The 22009-nt window shown below is 48.1% G+C and overlaps 1 protein-coding gene across 3 annotated transcripts in view; it reads right to left on the reverse strand.

Annotated features, from left to right (window-relative positions):
* Positions 1-22009, reverse strand: part of AXIN1 (axin 1) — a 78997-nt gene that overhangs the window by 8507 nt on the left and 48481 nt on the right. For 2 of the 3 annotated variants that reach the window (XM_084295698.1, XM_084295697.1), the window contains exons 4-8: positions 19603-19699; positions 11369-11506; positions 4951-5504; positions 1501-1677; positions 3-248 (exon numbers count right to left, since the gene is read on the reverse strand). In XM_084295698.1, coding sequence (XP_084151824.1) covers positions 3-248; positions 1501-1677; positions 4951-5504; positions 11369-11506; positions 19603-19699 — 1212 coding nt within the window. The remainder of the gene's footprint in view (positions 1-2; positions 249-1500; positions 1678-4950; positions 5505-11368; positions 11507-19602; positions 19700-22009) is intronic. The other variant, XM_084295699.1, reaches the window with a different exon arrangement.

Below are 22009 nucleotides of genomic sequence, written 5' to 3' on the forward strand. Positions count from 1 at the left end.
ACCTTTGTTTAAGGGGGAGTTTTCCAGCCCTTTTTTCCTCCTCCTCCAACCTCCGGCGAGCTTCTTCCAGCTGGGTGAGAGGGTTGGGTGCTGGATTGGGCGGCATGGTGGGATCTTGGATGAAAGGGTGAGAAGGCTGGACAACGTTCCGGAGCTGGGCACTGACCCATGGGTGCACTGCAACAGGTCGCTCGATGGAGAGGGGTCGGACCATGTCATGGGACAGCTGTTTCTTAGCACCTGAAGAGCTGCACATAAATACAAAGGTTTTACACAGATTGCCAAGCCGCTCTGCACATGCTCACAGTCATTCCTAGATGGACAACCGCTTCCACAGCTGGGCTCAGGCACTGCTGGGGAGCTCCTTACAGCACGGCTGTGGTTTCTGAGGGAGAGGGGAGCACCATCCAGCCACTGCAGCCCAGACATTTCAGGGCAGTGTGTTGCCACCTACTCTAGTGTTTTGGTGAGACATCAGGGTGAGCGACCCAACCTGGACACAAAGATCTGCTTCAGGGCTCTCATGAAATTGAATGCACAATGCACAGAAATAAAACCAGCCAAAGGCAGCTCAACGACATGCACAATTCACCCAGCAGGATCCGCCAGAAGATGTCCCCATGTGTGGTGCCACCGCTGCCAGGCTGCGAGCCTCTCGCTCCGAGCCACCGCCGGGCAATGGATGTGGCAGCAGCGTGCTCGTCCTTCCCCTGCTCCAGCAGCACAACTTGCTGCCTGGCTTCACGGTGGCCTGGCGCTGCCTGTGGCTCTGTCCCTCACCCCAGCTGCCTGCAGAGCGACCTGCCTGGCCACTACTGTGAAGCAAGAGGGAAAAACAACAGCACTTCTGGCACTTAGCTCCTTGCTAACGCAGCCGTGGCAATGGGGACGAGCCCCCAGATCCCTCTTGTCGGTGAGGCCCTGAAAGCACGGCTTTTTGCCACAGAATGGCCAGGCTGTGATTACGGATCTGTGCCCACAGGAGATCTGCTTGACTACGGAGAGATGCCCAAGACAGCCACCATCTTTGGCTCTACTCCACGCAGGCGAGGCCATCCCAGAGGATGCTCCCAACAAGCCGAAACCGTGTCAGGCTGCTTACTCGGGACCAATGGCTCCAGCACAGCAGGTCCTACATTTCTATCAACACCTTGCAAGAGTAACAAGCATTTATGTAGAGCAAGTGCCTACAGCAAAAATACTGCCTCCTGTGTGCCACGTTATCCATCCCGTAACCACAGCAGCAGTTGGTGAGATTCCTCTGAGGCTTCAACCTCCCCCCCACGGCCACAATTCGTCCTCTGGAAAAAAACTGAACTTTATCCTTATAGCCCCCAGCAATCCTCAGTCTCCAGAGGATCTAAACTTTGTGCCTGGTGGATGCTTGCCTTCTCCAGATCTCCAGGAACAAGGCAGACTGCTGTACATCCTAGAGACACATGCCTTACGCAGGGGATGCAATACAACAGTACGAAGACTCCTCGCTCTACCAGCCCTTACCCATGGTTTGTTTTCTTATGCCTGCTGATCTCCTTCTCTCCTTCTATGATCCACTGAAGGATCTTCTGGTTTCTCTCCACGTCTTCAGGAGATCCTGGCATCTCATAGTTGGCACCATCACTTTTCCCTGAATCGGTCTTCTTAACATTTCTTTTTGAGAGCAGACTTGCTTTCCCACTGCAAGAACAAAGCTTGAGACATTAGCGCTTTGCCTAAGCCAAACCACCACAGACAGTGGCAGAGGAGGGACATGTCCATCTCTAGACATATTCAGCCCTGCCAGGGTCTGCTGGGCTCTACCACAGCTCAAACCGACCATGCCACAGCTGTGGCTAAGAGCAAGACTGGCTACACTGAGGCACATCAGCTGTCTCTGGGAGGGAAGAGAGCTCCTCTGGCAAATGAGCCAGGGCAACGTGGCAAGAAGCCCAAGAGATCTCCTGGCAAATGAAGGACGGTGTTAAACCCCCAGCTCTTTGCTGGTAACAGGCTCAGAGCACGAGGTTCATCCTGGTGCTGCAGTCTATAGGCTGCCTCTCCATGTCAGATCACTGCTCTTCGCCTGAACCCTTCCGATCCCCTCCCCAGAGCTGCTGACCAGCTCGCTAGCACCCCAAACTGCTGTTTCACCATGCCAAGCATTTGTTTCTCATCTGAACTGAGGCTTCAAATCATGGTAAAAGATCACAGCCCACGGAGGGGACTGCCTTCTGCAGGCTCTCACCCACCTTCCAGGGCACAGTGGGAAAGGCAGCTGCTGCAGACGATGCAGCGAGGCAGAAAGGAGGCAGTGGTTGACAGGCCCTTGTTGTGCTCATGGCTGCAGCGAAGGCTCTTGCAGTTATCCCACCTCTCCTTGCCACTGTGCATGTGGATGTGCCCAGAGGCACAGCTGGGCAGCCACACGCTGGCGAGGCCACACAGAACGAGCCTGTTGCCATGGGCAGTAATTTCATGGGCCCCCATCACCCTAATCACCCACCTGCTTTACTCCGCAGGCCCTCCCTACTTCTACTTCTGTATGCTCATGAGCACAGACAGGTAAAAGAACACCACAAAGGAGTAACAGGGCCCCAGTCAGCCTTGCTGGGAAGAAGTGAGATGGGATTCCCAGCAGGGGTTCTTTGGAAACAGCAACCCAATACTGCAGGGTGGCGAGAATGACTTGAGAACCGAGCAGGAGATGTTGCTGTGTTTGGGTCTGGCCAGCATGCCCCACATGGCCACTGTGGGACTCAGAGCACTGACACCATGCAGGCGATCAGAGATGTGGATTGTCTTCTGCAGGTGGAGACTGTGCAGATAAAAACTCTTTAGCTCAGGAAACAACATGGACGGGGGATGCTGACAATCAGTGAAGTCAGAGCAAACTGAGAATTTGTTCTCAGCTTCTCACCACACAAGGACTAGCAGGTATCATATAAAATTTGCCAGCAGCAGGTTCAGTGCAATCAAAAAAAAAAAGCCTTTTTCACCAGCTTGTACTCACACTGCAGACTGGGGAGGCCAGCAGCCCAGCTGGGTTCAGGAACCAAACAAGCCACTGCAAGAGAGCACTGGCAGCCAAACAGGAGTGTTCAGGTGCAAACTCTCATCTTATGAAACTCCTAACCTGGGGACAGGAACTCTGAGCTTGTGCCAGAAGGACAGCTCTGACTGTGCCCACTTACATTTCCCTTGAGTGTATACTGTAGTCAGTGCCAGAGAGAAGACCTGTATCTCGATGTGGCTTTGGGTTAACCCAGCATGGCCACGTGTATGCTTTGCTGAAGCAGCCCAGCCACATTTCAACCCCACAGAAAGATGTAAGGGCTCTCTCCCTGCCTGCCAGCCTACAGAGCAGTTTGCTTCAGCTGCCTCTATGCTCTGCCTCCCTCATCCCTCCTCCAGAAGGTTGTTCCTACACATTGCAGACCCACCTGGCAGCCTGCCTTCACTAAAATCCCACCCCAAGTACACTGCAAAGCCTTGCCCCAAAATAACATACCTTAAGGAGCTAGCCAAGCTCTCAACTACAGTTACTCCACATTTATCATCACCACTCATTATTCAAGGTAGCCCTGAGCCTCGCCTTCACAGTAATTCAATAACAGGACTAGCAAAACCCACTGCTGCAGAGAATAAACTTTGTCCTCTCCTCTCAGCACACAGACAGAAGATGGAGGAATTGGGTGGCGGATGAAAAACTGAATATGAGCTGAAAATGTGTGCTGGCAGCCCAGAAAGCCACTTGTGCCCCAGCCTGCAATAACAGCAGCACAGTCAGCAGGGTGAGGGAGGGGATTGTTCCCCTCTGCTCCGCTCTCATGAGACCCAACCTGGAGCCCTGCACTCAGCTCTGGGACCCCAGCACCGGAGGGACAGAGACCTGCTGGAGCAGGTCCCAAGGAGGCCATGAGGATGGTCAGAGGGCTGGAGCTCCTCTGCTGTGAAGAGAGGCTGAGGGAGCTGGGGGTGTTCAGCCCAGAGAAGGGAAGGCTCCGGGGAGACCTTACTGCGGCCTTTCAGTATATAAAGGGGACCTACGGGAACGATGGGGAGACATCCTTTATCAGGGATTGAAATGACAGGGCAAGGGGTAACAGTTTTAAACTTAAAAGAGAACAGATTTAGATTATACGTTCAGAAGAAATTCTATGAGGAAGAAATCCTATTTCCTATGAGGACAGTGAGGCCCTGGCCCAGGCTGCCCTGAGGAGCTGTGGGTGCCCCAACCCAGGCAGTGCCCAAGGCCAGGCCGGGTGGGATTTGGGCAGCCTGAGCTGGGGGGAAGTGTCCCATAGCAGGGGGCTGGAAACAGGTGATCTTTAAGGTCCCTTCCAACCCAAACCATTCTCTCATTCCATGTTTCTAATCCAAACAGACAAAGGAAAAACTGCCAAGAGCACACATGGCAGCGACTTCTCCCCTGGGCAGAGATGGACACAGCCCTGCCTGAGAGAACATCTCCCTGGGATAGCAGGCCACAGCAGCACCAGAGCAACCACCCCTTATATATGAAGAGAAATGAACCCTTCTGGTGAATAAATTACGCCTTGCAGAAAGGAGTACTTCTGTGTCCTCTCATAAACAGCTTAAGAGTCCGGTTTCTGTTGCCCAGGCCCTAAGACACAGCCCTACACTTATCAACTCCCAGTGCATGGTTAAGTCGACCAGCACCTCTGCTGCTTTAATGAACAGAAGAACTACTTTATAACCAAGGCAATTAAAAATCCTGGTTAGAGGACGTCTTTTAGCACCAGACCCAGAGATGAAAAGGAGCTTAAAAGGGTTATCAGGAAGCATATTCATTTCTGAGGGGGAAGAGCAGTGAGAAGCCCTCAAACCATGTCCCATAAGAAAACACGGCTCAGCCACCCTGTTTCACTGGCATGCTAGAGCCCATTTATGAAAGAGCTTCCTAGAGAAGCTCCAGCTCCGGGACTCCCACTGGGTGTTGCCCTGACTCACCTGTAGCCTAAAGAGTCCATGGGGACAGAGGCCATGCCCAAGTTTTCAGTGTAGTTTCGTGACTTTGTTGCATAGTTATGTGAATCTACATTCCAAGCAAAGCTGTTCTGCACTCGCTGCGTGGCCTCGGCCTCAATTTGCTCTTTTGGTTTCATCACGCTGTGGTGATGGATGTGGTGGTAGACATGTTTATGGTGGTATAAGTTAGCTGCATCCAGTTTCATTCCTGATTTTGTTGTGTGTTTGCCATGCCCTGGAGGAATTGTTCCTAGTGTCCCTGACAGCTTTCCTAAGTGGCCGCTTTCTGGAGACCGTGGCTTAGGAGAGTGGCGGCCAGGTCCTGGAGATTGACAGCCTGGTGTTTTCATCACACGCTGTACGTGTTCATCGAGGATGCTTTCTGGGTTTTCTTCATGTGCATCTCTCATCTGCATCCCAGCACAGCCCATCTCAGAGTAACGAGGAGCAAAGTGATGAAAGGCTTGGGCAGAAGGCATCTTGTGGCTAATGACTGAAGGACCAGAAGAGATGTCTGCTTCCTCACCTTCTTCCTCCTGCAAGAAACCAGAGGACAGTCAGAGAATGACAGCAGGCTGGCACAAGGGGTTTCTGGAGGTCTCTAGTCCCACCCCCCGCTCACAGCATGCCTGCCACCAACACTCAGACAGGTGAGCCCTGGCTTTGTCCAGCCAGGTCTTGAAAGCCTTCAAGATGGAGATGCCTCCCCTCTTTGGAGACCTGTCCCTGGCTGCGCTGCCCTCCTGTGGAAAACTTTCTAGTGTGCAGCCTGAGCCTGCCCCGCATCTGGCTCAGCCCGCACCACATCGCCCAAAAAGACCAGGCCACTGCTGACACAAAGCCAGGATTTACAGATGTGCCTTTCTTATAAGTATACCGACTCGATCGGATTTATACGTGGGAAGAGGTTTGCTAAAAAGCTCCCCAAGTCCCTTGAAGATGGTTCTGCAACAACCAGCAGCGGAAACGCAGCTTACCGCACCGTACCTGCAGCTTCCTACAGGCCTTCGGTGAGGCACTGCTTCAAAGATCAGCAGATGAAGCACAAAGTCACAGGACATGCAGCAAAACCATTCTCAAGTCAGGAGATAGCAGGGGGTTTTCTCACCCAAATGTTCCACAAAGCAAAGCAAACAGCGGGCTTGTAACAGGAGCGTGCAACTGAAGGTCAACAGCAGCCTGAACGGTTTTGAAAATCAAACACCGTCTTCTCCCAGGCATGCTAATGCTACAGCAAAACGCTTCATGCAGATAAAGACACGGGTTGTAACTAACTGCTTGCTCTTATGGTTCCCAATGGTCTAGGGCACGCTGTTGTTAGCACCTCTTTAGTCTGTGCCAGGAGGAATAAAACTCCTCCATGCTAACAGCCACAAACTATGATGCTGACATAAACTTTGATGCTGACAAACTATTTTATGCTCCAACACAAACTCAGATGTTTATGAAGTTTCTTTATTGGAAAACAGGATTCCTATTTTTTTTAATCACATAAGTAGGATTCCAGCAAGTCCTTTAATCCCGCTCTTTCTTCCTCCTTTGGCACGTTTGCAGCATGGGGAATATCTGCCCTGCCAGATAAATGCATGTGCGAGAAAACACTGCCTCCCATCAGCTTTGCCTGTCAGTTGTTATCATCCATCACTTGCTAACCAGCTTCAAAGTCTGAGCTGCCAACCACAGAGCAAGAAAGCAAATAACAGACTTCCTCCAGTGGCACACCTGGGGGTTCCAAACTGAACCAGGGCCGATGCTGGGCTTTGAAAGTGCAGACGACATGGACACTTGCAGCCTTCTGCCAGCCTGGGCTTCTCCCCCCAGCTCCAGTCCTGCCCTGCTGAGGTGCCTTTCCCTTCACTCTCTTTGTGGCCACGGCCCCTCTGACTTCCCTGCCTCGCTGCAATGCAAACCGACTTCAAGGGATCCAAAAGATCTATTCATAACACCCTCATCCTTTTGCAAGAACCAGAAACAGGCTGTTGTGCAAATGCATTGGAACACGGCTGATCCAGCATGACAGTGATCCTGGCTGTCACGGGGACTCCTAACACCAAGCCACTCCGCAGAGATGGGACTCGGTGTGTGACACGATGCCCACTCATGGACACACCAGTCGCTCACAAATTGCTCCTAACTTCAGAAGCACCTTTCATCTCCAGCGGCAACGCTACAGCCTGCCAAATGCCCTCCCTGGGCAGCTGGGTTGGATACAGGAAAAGATGGAGCACGCACTGCCTAAATCCTTAACGCTGGGTTAAATAGTTATTAACAGATTGTGCTGACCCACTGACATACCCAACGCTTTGGAGGCTCTGAGGGTCGGTACCTACATGCTGGAGAGTTCTCAGGTTTAAACAGCAGCTGGTATCTGCAGGGCAAGATCTGTGCCTGGGGCAGATCCCTGATGAATGGCAGCACGTGCTTTCTGCTCTGGCGGTGCTGTCACGCTGCAGCAGGGAGGCACAAGCGTGCCCAGGGTGAACCTGGGACTGCCTAGCCAAATGGGTGCTTGGGATTTAGGAAATCTTCTGGTTACCTGAAATTCAATTGTGCAAATAACTGGGATCTGGTACTTTGTTTTGCTCCAAGACTGAGATCAGGGTGGGCTAAGGGAAGGAGAAAGATCTGGGGGTGTTGGTCAGTAGGTGGTGGAGTCACCATCCCTGGGGGTGTTCAAGGAAAGGTTGGACATGGTGCTTGGGGACATGGTTTAGTGGGTGATAGAGGGATGGTTGGACCAGATGATCTTGGAGATCTTTCCCAACCTTAATGACTCTGTGATTCTATGAGCAGATCTGGACCCTAAGCAGGTCCTCTGCCAGGAGCAAGTGCTGCTTGTGTTGGTGGTGTGCTGGTGAGCTCTGGTGGGCAGGTGGCTTCCTGACCCCACCACTGGTCTCAGCCTCGCGTGAAGCAGGAAAGCCCCACATTGAGACAATGGCAGGTAACGAGGGAAGGAGGCCCTGCTTCCACACCAACCTGTGTGAGACATCTCTACTTGCCTAGGATATCCAGAAGTAAAAAGCTTGCAAATTAACCCATGCGCTAAACCAGGACAGATTCTTCCTCTTTTTAATCTCTTTGCCTGAGTTATATGATCTCAGTCTGTGCCTGGCAGTGCAGCGCTAGCCCTCCCCTCCTCCCCAAACCTGCCTGCACCCAGATGAGCCGCTCTCGCCCGGCGGACACCTGCCCGCGGCTGGCATGGGTGGAGGAAAGGGGAGACGAGACAACACCGAGCTGCTGACCAAAGGAGCCGCAGGCAAGGGTTTGGTGTGGCTGCCCTGGGGAAAAGGCCATCCCCCAACCTGGCATTCTGGGTTTGCCAGCACGGAAAGCCTGGGGAGAGCCTCCCCACCCTGACCCAGAGGTGGGGAATTGCATGTTTTAATTTGCACGGTGGGGAGTGACAGCTAACCAAATCCTCTCAAGGTACTGCTGGATGCCTGCAGTCAGGTATCCCCATATGTTTTGCCTATAGCTTTCTGTGTTTACTTCTACAAAATTACCTCTGAATTTTGTTTCAGGAGTTTTTACATCATGTGCATTTCTATTTAACTGTTATCAGATAAAAGTATCCCGGCAGGTTTTCTCAGCTGATTAGGTACAAACCCTGGTTTCCAGGAAACTATCTGAAGAACTGCTCTGGTAGGTGCAAGGTGATAACTACTGCATTATGCACCCAAGAAACCGGTGGGTTTGGGGAGCAGCCTCCTCCACGGGCTCAGCTTTCCTGGATGTGCAGGTGTGTGGGATGGCAGCGCTCCCCCAGCACGGGCTCCAGGGCTGTGTTTCAGCATCTTGCTGCAGCCAGCAAAGCTTTGCGGCTGGGCTGGAAGCCCCGGGTGTCACAGCCACTAGATGGTGCTTTGTTGACATACTACTGTCAGAAACATCTTCCATCAGCTCGCAAAGGCAGAGACAGCTGGATGTATGCTTAAACTTTGCTGGCTGCCGGCTGAGCTGTTTTTACTCTCCAGCCTAGCCTTTGAAATATGCACTGATGAGCTATGGATAAGCAACACCGTGCTTTAAACCTCCCCCCCGACTTCTCCCAGTCCCAACCATCAGACTATTACCGGTCGGTAGGCCAAAACAGCTCACCTAATCACACGGAGTGCATTTTCCACCTTCAGGCAAACAATTTCTCTCTCTAATTAATGTTTTATACTCAAACGCTGAGAGTTTCAGCAGTGTCTTTGCTTCTCCTGCACATAGCTCATTTCAAATTCACTTGGTTCAGACAAAGAATTAGTGGCCTGCATGATACAATACTGCAGCTACATACACAGACATGAGGATGGAATGGAAAGTAACAAGGCAACATGCATATCACCCCCTAGTTATCTCCTGTGCTGCTCAAAATAATTAATGAATTCATTTTTTTTCCCTGAAAACCAGAAATCTTATGGTCTTTTCAGTAAAAATCACCTGGTTCTAAACCAGATGCCTCTTCCCATTTTTATTGTATGATGAGGCTTTGGAAGGGAGCTTGTAGGCAGCTCAGTATGGGGGAAAAATATATTTTTTCTAGCTTTTGCAAAATATTTCTTCTCTGATTCTCTACTAAGCTGAAAACTGCTTACCATGACTAATGCCTTATGGTTTTCCCTGTGCTACTGTTCAGCGAGCCATGCAGACCCAGTAAGAGGTCACCCTGTAGTCCTAGTGTTCAGGTCATAGAAAAAAAAGCTGTGATCTATCAGGACTCAAGCTCTCCTCTTGCTGATACCAGCAGCTCTTACACCTTAAATGCTGACCTAAAAAAGCTACAATTGCTTACTCTGAGTTTTTCCCGAATGGCTAATGCCAAATGCCAGCCAGTCAATGAAATATATTCTGAAGACAGAAAAGAGGCTCACTATATAGCTTTAGTGGGAGTCCTGGGCTTAAAAATAGATTAAGTCACACAAAAATACGTTTAGACAGACTTAGTTTTATTCTCTGGCACGTATGTGTTTGCTGATTTTATGGTATTGCTACTGGCAGCTTCTTCAAGGGGGTAGAGGGCAGGGATCATGTATTTGGGTACAGGTGGGAGGCAGCAATGTACCAGTGGGAGCAGAAGAAGGGGACTGGGTTAGCGGGAAGTGTTGCTGGTTACATTGGCTTTGTCTACAAAGCACTAGTTATGGGAGAGGAAAATAGCCCAATTCTGGAAGAGCAGGAATCTAATCAGAGAATAGGACCTCGCTGGTCTTTTTCTGGCTAGATGCTCGACACAGAAATGCAGCAAGTTTGCTGGATAATGCTTGGCACTGGAGTGAAGCTTAGAGGTTACTCTGCCTTCCTCATTTCTCTGCATTTGAATACGTATGCGATTTAAAGCGAATACTACAACCTACAGATCTTTTTCTGTTTAAAGCGCTACTAAATCAACTTTTAAAATCATTGATGAATATTTAAAAATACTCTAATGTGCTTGAAGGGTCTGCCCTGGAGCCATAGAGACTCAGCTTCTCTAAAAGCACAGAGCAAGCTGACATAGGCACGGACACCTCTTTAAAGGAGAGCTGCAGGGTATACTAAGCACAGAGCCTTTGCCTCACAGCTCCAGCAGCTATTATACTGCAGGGACCCAGAACCTCTTCACATGGGGCTGTAGTTACGCTGACATTTGTGATGTTCAGTAACACTGTCATGTCCTCTGTAAAGGCTCCTGTATCTCCAGCACAAGATAAAGGTGTGAGATGCCGTACCTCAGAAGAAACGGTAAAGCATCAATACTGCAGCACAGCGTGTCTCACACAGGGAATGAGACAACCAAACTCCCTTATGGAGCTTGTTGTGGAGCTGAAGGCTTTGCAAGCTTCCCTTAGAACCCTTCACCTACCTTCCCTTGGTAGCATTCATCTACCAAGTACTCAAGCTCTGAATGGCCCCAGAGGCACAAGGGCTCACAGCACGCAGTGCAATGGGCTGGGTTTCCCCAGCCCCCCAGGTGAAGTCATTGCATTGCTCTGGCCAGGAGAGGATTTCTGGATGCTAGGCTAGGAATACGCTAAGCACTAACAGGCAGAACCCTTTCCTTTTTGGTAGAAATGGGCTGCTGGCACACACAAATGCCTCCAAGCATAACATCATCTGCCATCTGTTTGCCACATGAAAGGGAAATAGGGATCATGCAAAATGCCATAGGGGAAAGCGAACCCCCATTACATTGTCCCCATCCTTGCATAAAAGGGGTGGCTTACAAAGTCTGTGATGGACAGAAGAGCAAGGGCACCAAAGAAGATGGAGAGCACCCACAACCCCTAACTAGAGACAGAAAGCCTTCAGGAACCCACAAGCAAGCGACGAACGTGGTCACCCAGGTTGCTTCCACAGCAGCTGAAAACTTCCTGCTGCATACAAAGCAAATAAATTCCAGGCTAGCACAAGAGGCGAGGAGATTACTAACCGCTCGAACACGTTTAAGGCGCTCCTCTAACTTCTCCTCTGCTTCACGTTCCTTTTGTACTTCTTCCAAACGATTGATCAACTCTGCAGCAAACTTCTCTGGTTCAACATGGATATCCTTTGGCATTCGATACGTACGCTGGAGGAAAAACATACCAGGGGTTAGCAAAAGGTGCACGAAAATCACACATTTATTTTGGAGGCTTAAACAACTGGAAATGCCAGTCGTTCCAGTGGGAGTTCAGGGAGGACAAGCTGGCAGACACCGAGGTGCAGCCTAGGACTGACAGGCTGGAAGCTGAGCCACTACCACAAGCTTCCTCTCCAGCACCAGCTCTGTGCACCCCCTCATATAAGGGAAAGGTTTCCAATAGCCACAATCAGCAAGCTCTTTTGGCATCAGACTCCACTTTGGGATGTATGTGCATAATAACTCTCAAAATTATACATGGCCAATAAGAATATAAAATTATACACAGCCAATAAGAATAGAATACGCTTACAGTAATGTTTTCACTTTGACAGAACTCTGCTGCACACATGTTCAGCTTACCACAGGTGGATCAGTGTGTGTGCCTGTCAGTCTCTGCAAATCTAGCTCACGAGCAGAAAGGAGCAGAAATCCAGCCATCTCCAAGAAATCTTGCTTTCCTCCATCTTCCAGCACAGCTTCTGCTAAAATCTACCCAGCCACGAAAGGTTCCCATAAAGCATCCTCTCTTATCAGAGCCCAGCCGTGGCACAATTGCATCTCATCTTTTCAGAGCTGTGCAAAGATTCCCTGCTTGCTTTACCAATACAGCAGTCTCTGGCAACCTCACAAGCACAGAGATACCATTTTTCTGCCTGCTCTGTGTGAACAAATGAATAAAGTTCAAGGGCACTCTCAGTTCCTTATGCTGAGTTACCTTGTTCCTAAATTCCTGAGCTCTGAGATAAGAAGTTTGTGCAGTGAAGTATCAAGCTGACAGCCACTGTATTTTTTTCCCTCTTTTTCATCCCTTCTGAATTATTTTGTTACTCTGCTAGTAGAAGAAATAAAACGACACAGCAGAGAGAAAATAATAATCTGGAGGAAAAATATAGGGAAAACTCAACAGTATAAAAACCTGCATTCAAATATTTCAACACCAGCATGAGAGAAATAAATACTTCATAGGGCTAGAGATAAAATTAAATATGAAGACACAAGATAACTCATAGTGAGGAACAAATGAAGCACCAGAAGCAGAAATCGAGCTTGGAATCTTTAAAGGAGGATTAGAGACCAATCGAATTTACCCTGAACCAGCTTAAATACCAATGCAGAAGACTAAAATAATGCTTTGCCTCCAAACTAACAAGAGCATGCAAATCATATTGTTTTTCTCTTTCTGCCAACTGCCGAATGGAAGGCAGGGGGGAAGAAAAATAAAGGCAGCAAGTATCCCACTTATGGCACTGAGAAGCTGGAGACATCTTTTATGACACCCAAGTTAAGTTATCACGTCTCAGATTAAAAGTACCGCTTGTTTTGCCCATTGAGATCAAAACTCAGCTAACCCTGCCAACAAACCTCAATTTCCACTATCATCTCCTTGTTCACACTGGGTGGTGCTGGGCCGTGGGGTCCCTGCGGGATGCCTGCAGGCACGAGGCAGCTCTGCAGGTGAAAAGACTGCCCGCACAGTGCGCTCGCTGTGCATGAAAAGCAAGGGGCCGACACGGCGACCTGAAGCTGTCCCAGGCAGGACTGGACCCGACAGAGCTGGGAATGCCGCCAAAGGCAACAGCCCCAAACAAACCATCCCCTTCATCCAGGGCAAAGTGCTGTCCCTCACTAAAAAGAAGGGAAATAACCCAGATAGCAAGCGTGAGGGCAAAATACCGTTTCCCTTTGGAGGGACAGAAAATTTGTATCCTACTGTCCAGAGCTCGTGAAGTTCAGAAACGTGCCTCAGTTGTGCATGGCCACAGGGTTAAGACCCAACAGAGATGGTTCCTGCTCTGTTATTCAGTGGGGAGCCTCTGGGATCCATGTGATGTTTCCCCATTCCTCAAATATCTGGGGAAGCACTTCTGGCTAGGGGAGTCTGCTTCCATCAGCAAGCGAGCCCCAAACACTGAACACTGTCTGTGCCATGAGGTAATGCCAGCAATTCCAGAAATGGCCAGCAATGCCAGAAATCTTTCACCTGACAAGTCACAACCAGTCCAGCGATGTGTTCATTCCCTCCTGCCACCTCACACACATCAACTTTCCCTGTGGTTGTTTATGGGACGGCAGCACCAAGCCCTGCTCAGAGCAGGCACCACGCCGTTAGGAGCTTTCCGGGTGCAGGGGAAGAATTCAGGGCTCAGCAGATACAGGCTCAGATCTCCCTGTTGCAGCTATTGCAGCAGCTTCCCCAGAAAAGCAGAATCAGGAAGGGATTTCCCATTATTTTCATATCCCTTGACGCAGTGCAACGTCCTCAAAGAAAATCTCTCCCAAGCACCCAGTCTGCTGCAGCAGCAGGTGCAAACATTGAGGTTTGTTAACCTGCATGTTTCAGTCCTGGTAAAATAAGGCAGCTCCTCCAGGCCCAGCAATGCTTAAGGACTGCAGCTCCAACTCCAATGAGTACCTGAAGAAGTTCAGGGTCACTAAAGCTTGATAGGACAATTTTGGCCTTTTACATCATACTTCAGCACATTTATCCACAGTCTCTCAAAGCCTGCAACTGACTGAAGCTAAACTACATAAATGAAAATAATTGAGCCTAAGAACCTATACAGTAAACTCGTTTTCCTCTCTCTTTGATAAACTGCTGTGCATGCAAAACCACACTACCTTGTCCTTCTGGCTTTCCGCTCAGCACAACAGCGTGCACAGGTCCTAGAGCAGCCTGTCTGACAGTGGAAGATGCAGCCCCCAGTGGGAAGCAGTCCCTGGGAGAGTCTCTGTCCATCTCCCTATCCATCAACTGAGCTGAAATAAATCTCACTTCACCATGGATGAAGAGCACAGCACGTGCGCAGTATTTTCCTGGTGAGTACCCATAATGGTGACTTGCAGAAAGCTACCAAGCAAAATGATGTTCTGAATTGCCACAGCTCTGATTTTATTCCTAGCTCAAAGGATGAGCTACACAGACTTCCCCAAACACTAACAGTATTGGAGAATAATGAATGCAAAATCCCTGCACTGAAACAATACAGCCCACTGCTATCTCCTCTGGACAGTAATCACATACTGCATTGACCTGGCTCAAAAAGCTTAAGACAACAAAGGGTTTGAAACTTTTATCAAATGACAGGCCCAACTTAGGAAAGGAGACACGTTTCGCCAAAATCCAGCCAGGCTGAGCCTGTGCCCAGAGGAGGATCTGTCAGAGCTTCAGGACTTTGAACCTGCCCCTGTCTCCTCGTGGGCATACAGAGCCCTGCAAGGGAGTCATAAATAAGCTGTTTATTGTTCTAAAATCAGAGGGGCTCCAAATGCTTTTGTTCCAAGTAAAGGATGCAGCATTCTCCAAGAGCTGGCTGGTCCAACACCCACTGTTTTTGGAGGATACAGCCCTCCAGTCTGGACCAGAATGAGATCTCTGGCCTTTTTGTGTCAACAAGCTAGAAAGGAAGCACTCTGTCTTAAAGAATTGCTGTTTAATCTAATGTTTTATCTGAAGTTGTTTTATCTAATGTTTTATTTAATTATTTATCCACTTTTATTTAATGCCACTAGTTCAGACAGGGTCTGTCCAGAACCAAACCATGCTGGGCTGGGGAGGTTACAGAGAACAATGGACAGGAGGCTGAATGCCAGATGGGCTGGCAAGAAAGAAATAGTTTGAACTGTTCTGGATGAAGTAATCTTTCTTAGTCAACTTAGTCAATCTTCTTAATCAACTGTTAGGAAGGATTTCTTGGTGTACCTATCACCAGAACGCTGTCCTCTCTCCTGGACATATGAAGTGTCTGAAGCTCTGGTAGCTTTGGGAAGAATCAGCATGCTAAGAACACGCTAGATATACAAGCACCCAAGTTGTTCCATTTAGCACCTGCTATCATGTTTCTTCCATCTTTTCTTGGAGCTGATGGAATGAGAGTTGCATGGATTTTCTCCATGAGGCAGATGCAGGTCTTGGGTTTTGATGGATTTCCCCTTCTCTGAGAAACTGTGGTTTGAAGACCAGGTTCTGCATCTGAACACATTGTCTTCCTAAATTAGCGCCTCGTCTGGAACACCACTTATGCTGAGCTGTGTTTCTTCAAGGCTTGAGTGGGCTTCTCACCTCCACTGTGAGGTGAAGAAACACGATAAAGCTGCCTGCTCAGCATTCAAAGCTGAATGAAACCTCAGGCAAGGATCTGCACATTTGTCTCCAGGGCTGAAAGCTGGGACTGCTGAAGTTGTACTCTGTCCTTCCTCACTCTTTCTTCCCAACTGAGTTTATGCCACCTTTTCAGCCTCATCACAGTGACAGTGATTTTACTATGATCTATAAAGAAAAGAAAAGGCTGAAAGAGAAGAATCTCACTGTGGCTTGCAGGTTCCCCTTGGGGAGAAAAAACCTCAATTGCTCTAAGATGAAATAACTTTTCCAGTGTTACCACTGGGCAGAGGTCTCAGTCAGCCCCAGGGATCCATGCTGAACCAGTTCTGACAGACCTGACTGGGCCAAAGAATTACATGTTGATAAATCTCAAATGCCTTCTACAGGTTTAATGCCTCCATGATGCTCAAGCAGCTGATGTTAGATCAGAAGTCAGTCTTGGAGACGAAGTGGAGATGGCAGGTTAGATAACACAAGAGAAAAGAAATTTTCAACTTCTACGTTTCCCAGATTAATGTATGCCACTGTGGGATATGTTTTTAAAGGGCAACTGGTGTTTTTGTGCCAGAAACAACTGTGGCAGAGCTCATGGGTAGCTGGACTTCAGCATCCACCCTAGTAGCATTCAGGGACTAGCAGAGTCCCACTGCCATGAGACATTTGAGAAGGACACACATCGGATTATGGGAATTCCGAGCACGTCCCCAGCTTGCAGGAGCAGAAGCCACCCAGGCAGAATGAGACCAGGGCTCCTCATCCTGTCCACTCCTCACTTGTACAGCACTGCAGAGTAGTCGCTCGAATCCTGTTCCACTAAAGGACACCATGGAAGTCACCTCTGCGCACAGGACACCCTCCTGGGAAGGCTGAGCATCCCTTCTCACAGGACAACCGTGCAACATGCTCACAGCTTCCTTGACTGGGGGCAGGACAGGAGAGCTCCACTTGATGGGAGCTCTACAGCTACAAAATGGCTTCTTCATGCAAGTAAACAAACACAAAATTACACACACAAAAAAAGGAATCCCAAGCCATAATGCTTGAGGTTGGATTTTTCTGAATTTGCCAGGGAGAAAATGGTGTTTACCCTGTCCTGGGAACTGCTGCATGCCAGAGCTAGGGTAAATACAGTACAACAGCACAGGTAAGGCCCTGCATTCTTGGGGCTTTTACTCCTCCTCCTTTGGGCATTTGCCTGCTCTTTCCTTTCTTACTGCCCCAAGACTTTGCTCAAATCCTAGAGGAAGATGGAAAAATCACATAAAAGGCAACAGGCACCCACTATGTAATAGGTTCCTGGGAGAGGCACAAAATAAAGGTCTTGTTGCTTGCTAGAAACCTTCACCTGCTGCATTCCTGGGCACAGCGCCATTTCAGAAAACACAACTTTTCCCAACTTAGAGTGTTTTTAAGTTTGTAAGTATGGAATACGCAGAACACTGCTGTCCATGCACTAAAATCTCCTGCTACATAGTGGGGAATCCTACATGACTAAAACTTGTTTAAAACTTGTCTGGAGGCAGCACGGCTGATGAAACTAGCAGGCAATCTCCTATAACTACAGTTTATAGCTTCTAGACCTGAATAAAATAAAGACCTAAATAGTGCTGCTATTAAAAGCAATATAAGTTCTTTCAGAATTTTGCATAATAGCCCCACACCTCATTTGTCAGGGAACAGTAAGGTCTCTAAAGGACTTCTAAAACAACTTTGTGGAGGTAGGAGGTTCTCTACTATCAGCAGGAAAACACACCATGCACTCTGCAACACTTACTGGTATGGATTCTGGCTATACTGGTTAGATATGAGCCCATAAAGACCTTCACTCAAAGGCTGCAATTTAGTCACTGCTACATGTTTAAAAGCACGCTAACCGCCAGGTCCAGGCAGCTCACAGAGACTGCTCTAGCTACGGGCTGCATGATATCCTAACCACTGGCTTTAGAAAGCAACACTTGAAGAAACATTTGCATGGCTCTTTGCTAATTGGGTAAGTTTAATTCAATAAACTTGCAGTTAGAGGTGATTTTAAAAGACTAACTTCATAACATTTCACACTGGTGTTGTCAAAACATATTGTCTAATTACCTTCTCCTTTCTTGGCTGATTGATAAGTGAGGGCAGAGCAGTGCCTCTCTGAAGTTGATGCCAATTCTGTGTCAGTAATTGGCTGGCAGGAGGTGCCAGAGTGTCTGAACTAAACTTATATTCCCTGGAGAAAGACTAGAACTAACTTGACTTCTCAGTCTTCCACTCCCATAAAAATATGCGTCAAGATGCCTTTTTGCCTGGGATTTAAAATTACAGCACAGAATCTAATGGGAACACTGAGTGTTTCATAGAAAAATCCTTGTGAAGCGTCTGTATGTAGTTTAGAAGGAATATGCAATTCTAAAAGACTGTGTAGATAAGTAGGATAATATATAAATTTATAAGCAGCAGGTGGCCAATTTAAACCTTGTTTTTTACCCTCCCACCCCCTTTTAACTGGTTTCCAAAAAGGTCGATAAAATTTAATGCTAAGTAAAACTAATTAGTCTGCAAGGAACTGCTGCTGGAATGACACTTATTCATTTTAACAAAAGAAATGTTTGGCAGATGGAAGTTTGTTAAAGAACAGCTCACTATACATATTTAATGCTCCATACTCTGAGTTTATAACCTGCAGTTCACTGAGGCATTGCCAGTGCACACGATCAACAGAAACCCACTATTATTTTTATCCGAAAGGTAAAACCTCTGACAAGCTTTGAAGTCAGAGAACATTCACTCAGTAGTTCCCACTGTTCACTAACAGCAACAACAACAACAACAAAAATAAAGGCCAAGCTTTCAAACTTCCACTCTAACAAAGCAGTGCTTACAGTAAAAACTGCATCAAGTGAAATAAAAAGGCACCCAGCCAGCCTTTTCAACAGCGACCACACTGCAAAAGCAACTGTATGAAAAGAGAGGTGACTAAGCAAGGATGGCTAGTGAGTGTCCACAGCCAGGGTTTTTATTGTCAACCCAGTGATCAAAGCATAGGAGACCCTCTTAAATCTAAGGCAAATAATCTAATTTAAAAAGGAAAACAAAGAGTGATTTTTTTTTAAATCAGATTAAAACGAGGGTGTATTTCTGCTTGCATTGTGCTGCTTTGAGCAGGCAGGATGGGAACAGCTGTGTCAAGTTTGAAGGCACTTCTGGAAAAAGCAGATGGAGGCTTTTTTTTTCTTTCCCAATTTGTTTTGTGCTGGAGTCCAGCTGTCCAAAGGGAAAAAAAGCACCTTTATTCCCTGCTATATATTAAATGTCACCTGTAACTTCTCACAGAAAGAATATAATAAGCAGAGCTGCAGATGGTGCTGCAGAGCCCCGAAGCCTCATCTTCCAAAAGCTGTTTGCTTACCTGAAGCAACTGGGGAGACAATACCAGACAACTGGAAATACTTATGTCTGCACCTTCTTTGCTTTCCTACCATGTATTCCCAGGCAGGCTTTGCAGAGTCCTTGAGAATAGGTTAGAACTCCCTTTTGCTACCCACTGCAGGAATACTGCTCAGGACAGCTGCATTTTTCCCCGGCTGACTTTGGCTACATCAGCCTTCGTGCCCAGTGGCCTCCTACCCCTCCCACAAACATCTCTGTCCCCCCAGCCTACTTGCAGGCAGACACCAGCCACCTCAGCCAGCCTGCACTTCCATTCTTGTCCTGAAGAAACTGGCTACTGACCAAGCACTTAAGAAAATTGTGTTTTGGGTACCCCTGGGTGATGAGGCTGGCAGAGGACTACCAAGCTTTCCTCCTCTTACATGCCCTTTCTCAGCACAGTGGATTCCCATCCCCAGATGAATGCAGTGCTAACGGAGGTTAAACTTGAGCAAGCAGAGCAAATGCGTGCTAGAGATCTCACGCACTTCGCATGTTTACCTTTGCAGAAGGAGATAGTGCTACTTACAGGAATGTGAGGTAGTGGCACACGTCCATTTGCTTTGGCACTTTCCTGCATCTCTCTGCGATGCTGCTTCCGGAGTCTGTATGGTGGGATCCCATCTCTGCCAGAATAAAGCAACAACACGCCCTGCTTTAGTGCCTTTCGTTAGATGGTCTCCATCACACAACATTCATTGAAGCCCTGTTGCCACAGAACGGCAGGAAGGAAACCTCTTAGAGTCTGAGAAAGGCTTCACATGCCCAGGGCGAGTGCAACAGAGCAAGAGGAACGATATGGGGAATGGTGCTCCTCTGGGTCCCTGGAGCTCCCTACCAGGGGCACTTACACAGCATCCACTGGGAGCTGAGCGAGGCAGGACTCCTGCAACTGTTGCCCAAGGTAGAGGGCAGGGAGAAGGACTTGGACTGCATCCTGGTACCTTTTATAGTTGGTTGCTTTCTACAAAAGAGACAGCAATGTACACAGTAAACCACAGGGCAGGCTAGGAATGGGGGGAGGAGGAGGAGGAGTGGGAGCTCCGTGAGGGGAACTCGGTCAGGGAACAAGGTGTATGTTTTGAAAAGAACATGGTAACTTCTCAAATGGCTTATCAAAGCAAAGGGTTGACTTCATGGCTTTTAAGATGATGTTTAGCTCAGTTAGAAATGACGGACTTGATACTGAAGTTATTGGGTGAAAAAATCCAGTGCTTGCCATAGAGGAGGCTGGTGTAGGTTGGGCAGGGAAGCCATGGGCAGCAGCATGCAGGCCAACCAGCTCTGCTCAGTTTGTTTGTTCCCTTGATGAAAAAGCTGGCGACAGAGGTGTCTGCAGAGAAAGGTGGGGGGAAGGAGACTGGTAGCAATGAGCCTGTCCCCAGAAAGACCAGCAGCTGGCTTCGTGGTTCTGCCACGAGCTGCAGGGTGGTACAGACCCGCTCTGCTGAGGCCCTTCCACAAACACCTGGGGGCACCCTGGGTCCCAGCAATGGGGTGTTCAGAGGGGTCACAGCTCCCAGGCTTTGTGTTGAGCACTGCCGGTGGCAGAGCATCACTGACCGGGTACAGCTTCAGGAAAAGGAAGGAACCACGTTTTGTTTTCACCACTGAAACCATCACAGGATGAGAAAAACGCAATTGAAGTGGAGCTCAGTTATGAGATAAGGAAATGGGCTCATGTCCTAGTGAAACGGGGTTATTTTGAGAAAAATCAACTAGTGCAAAAACAAATGCCCTCCTAGTGCTTGGCAATTTGGAATTTTCCTCTTTTAATTTACAGATTCTGCTTATTCAGTAATGGCAATGTCATGGAAGTGTGTGGAAATGAATGGAGTGGTTTAGTTGTCACAAATATGAAATAAGTTCCATGCACATACGTTGCCTTCTTCCAGTCGCTACCCTACACATCTTGGTGACCAATTCAGTCAAAGTGCATCTTACAGGACAAGATGTTTGCGCAAGCCAACTGTAAGTACATTTGGCTTTTAGGTAAGCTCCTAACCCCCTCAACTGCTAAGCACAGCTGTTTCTTGAGAACATAAGCAAAACAGTTTAATGAGCTCACATGAGCAGATTTTCAAAGTCTACGTGATGTTTGGCAAGGAAAACACTATTTACTGTATTTTTTTGCCTGAAAACCTCCAGAGTTACAAGCATGAGCCCGGGCAAGGACTGTCACCATCAGTTCTCTTTCCCAAACAGGAGCCCCGTCCGTGTCTGTGGTGCCTGCTGCCCCAGCTACTCTTTGGAAACGAGGCTCCATACAGAATTGCCATGAATTTGCTCCCGTGACCAAACTGCACCATACGACTGCAATTTCATTCAGTAACCCTGGCATTCAAAATTAAATGCATTAAAATAAAATAAAAACCATGATTAACGACAAGTGGTTTTTTGTAGGAAGACAAATGACAAAACAGAGAATTAGTCTGGCTAATTACAGCTCTGGCTACCGGCTGCAGGTAATGCAGGAGGAGGCAGAGCATGGCTCAGAGCATCACCTCCGCTGCGCCCAGTCAATGACACTTTACAAGAGCAGAGCAATTTTGCAGAGTGTTGCTATAACAACAGGCGATCACGATAGCTTTCATTAGAAAGCTTCATTTTCTTTAATGATGAACCTCCATTTGAAAAATAACGTAGAGTCACAGTGGTTAAACAGTTTCATCGTATCAAGACACAGTTTTTTTCCAGAATAGATGGGAACAAAAGCACTGACGATTTTTACTGACTTGCCTTTGCTGGGGAATGATTTTAGCCATTGCTGGGCAGAATCAATAAACAAGAGATCAGCTTAACTGCCACACAAAACCCGGGCACTGGAACACAACTTCAGCGTTGTGGCCGCATGGACGTTCACGGGAAAAGCAGCATTATACTAGAAGGCGCAATTTTTCTTTCTTTCTTCCTTTTTTTTTTTTTTTTTTTTTTTT

The sequence above is a fragment of the Netta rufina genome (assembly GCF_964035555.1).
Source record: "Netta rufina genome assembly, chromosome: 15".
NCBI lineage: Eukaryota > Metazoa > Chordata > Aves > Anseriformes > Anatidae > Netta > Netta rufina.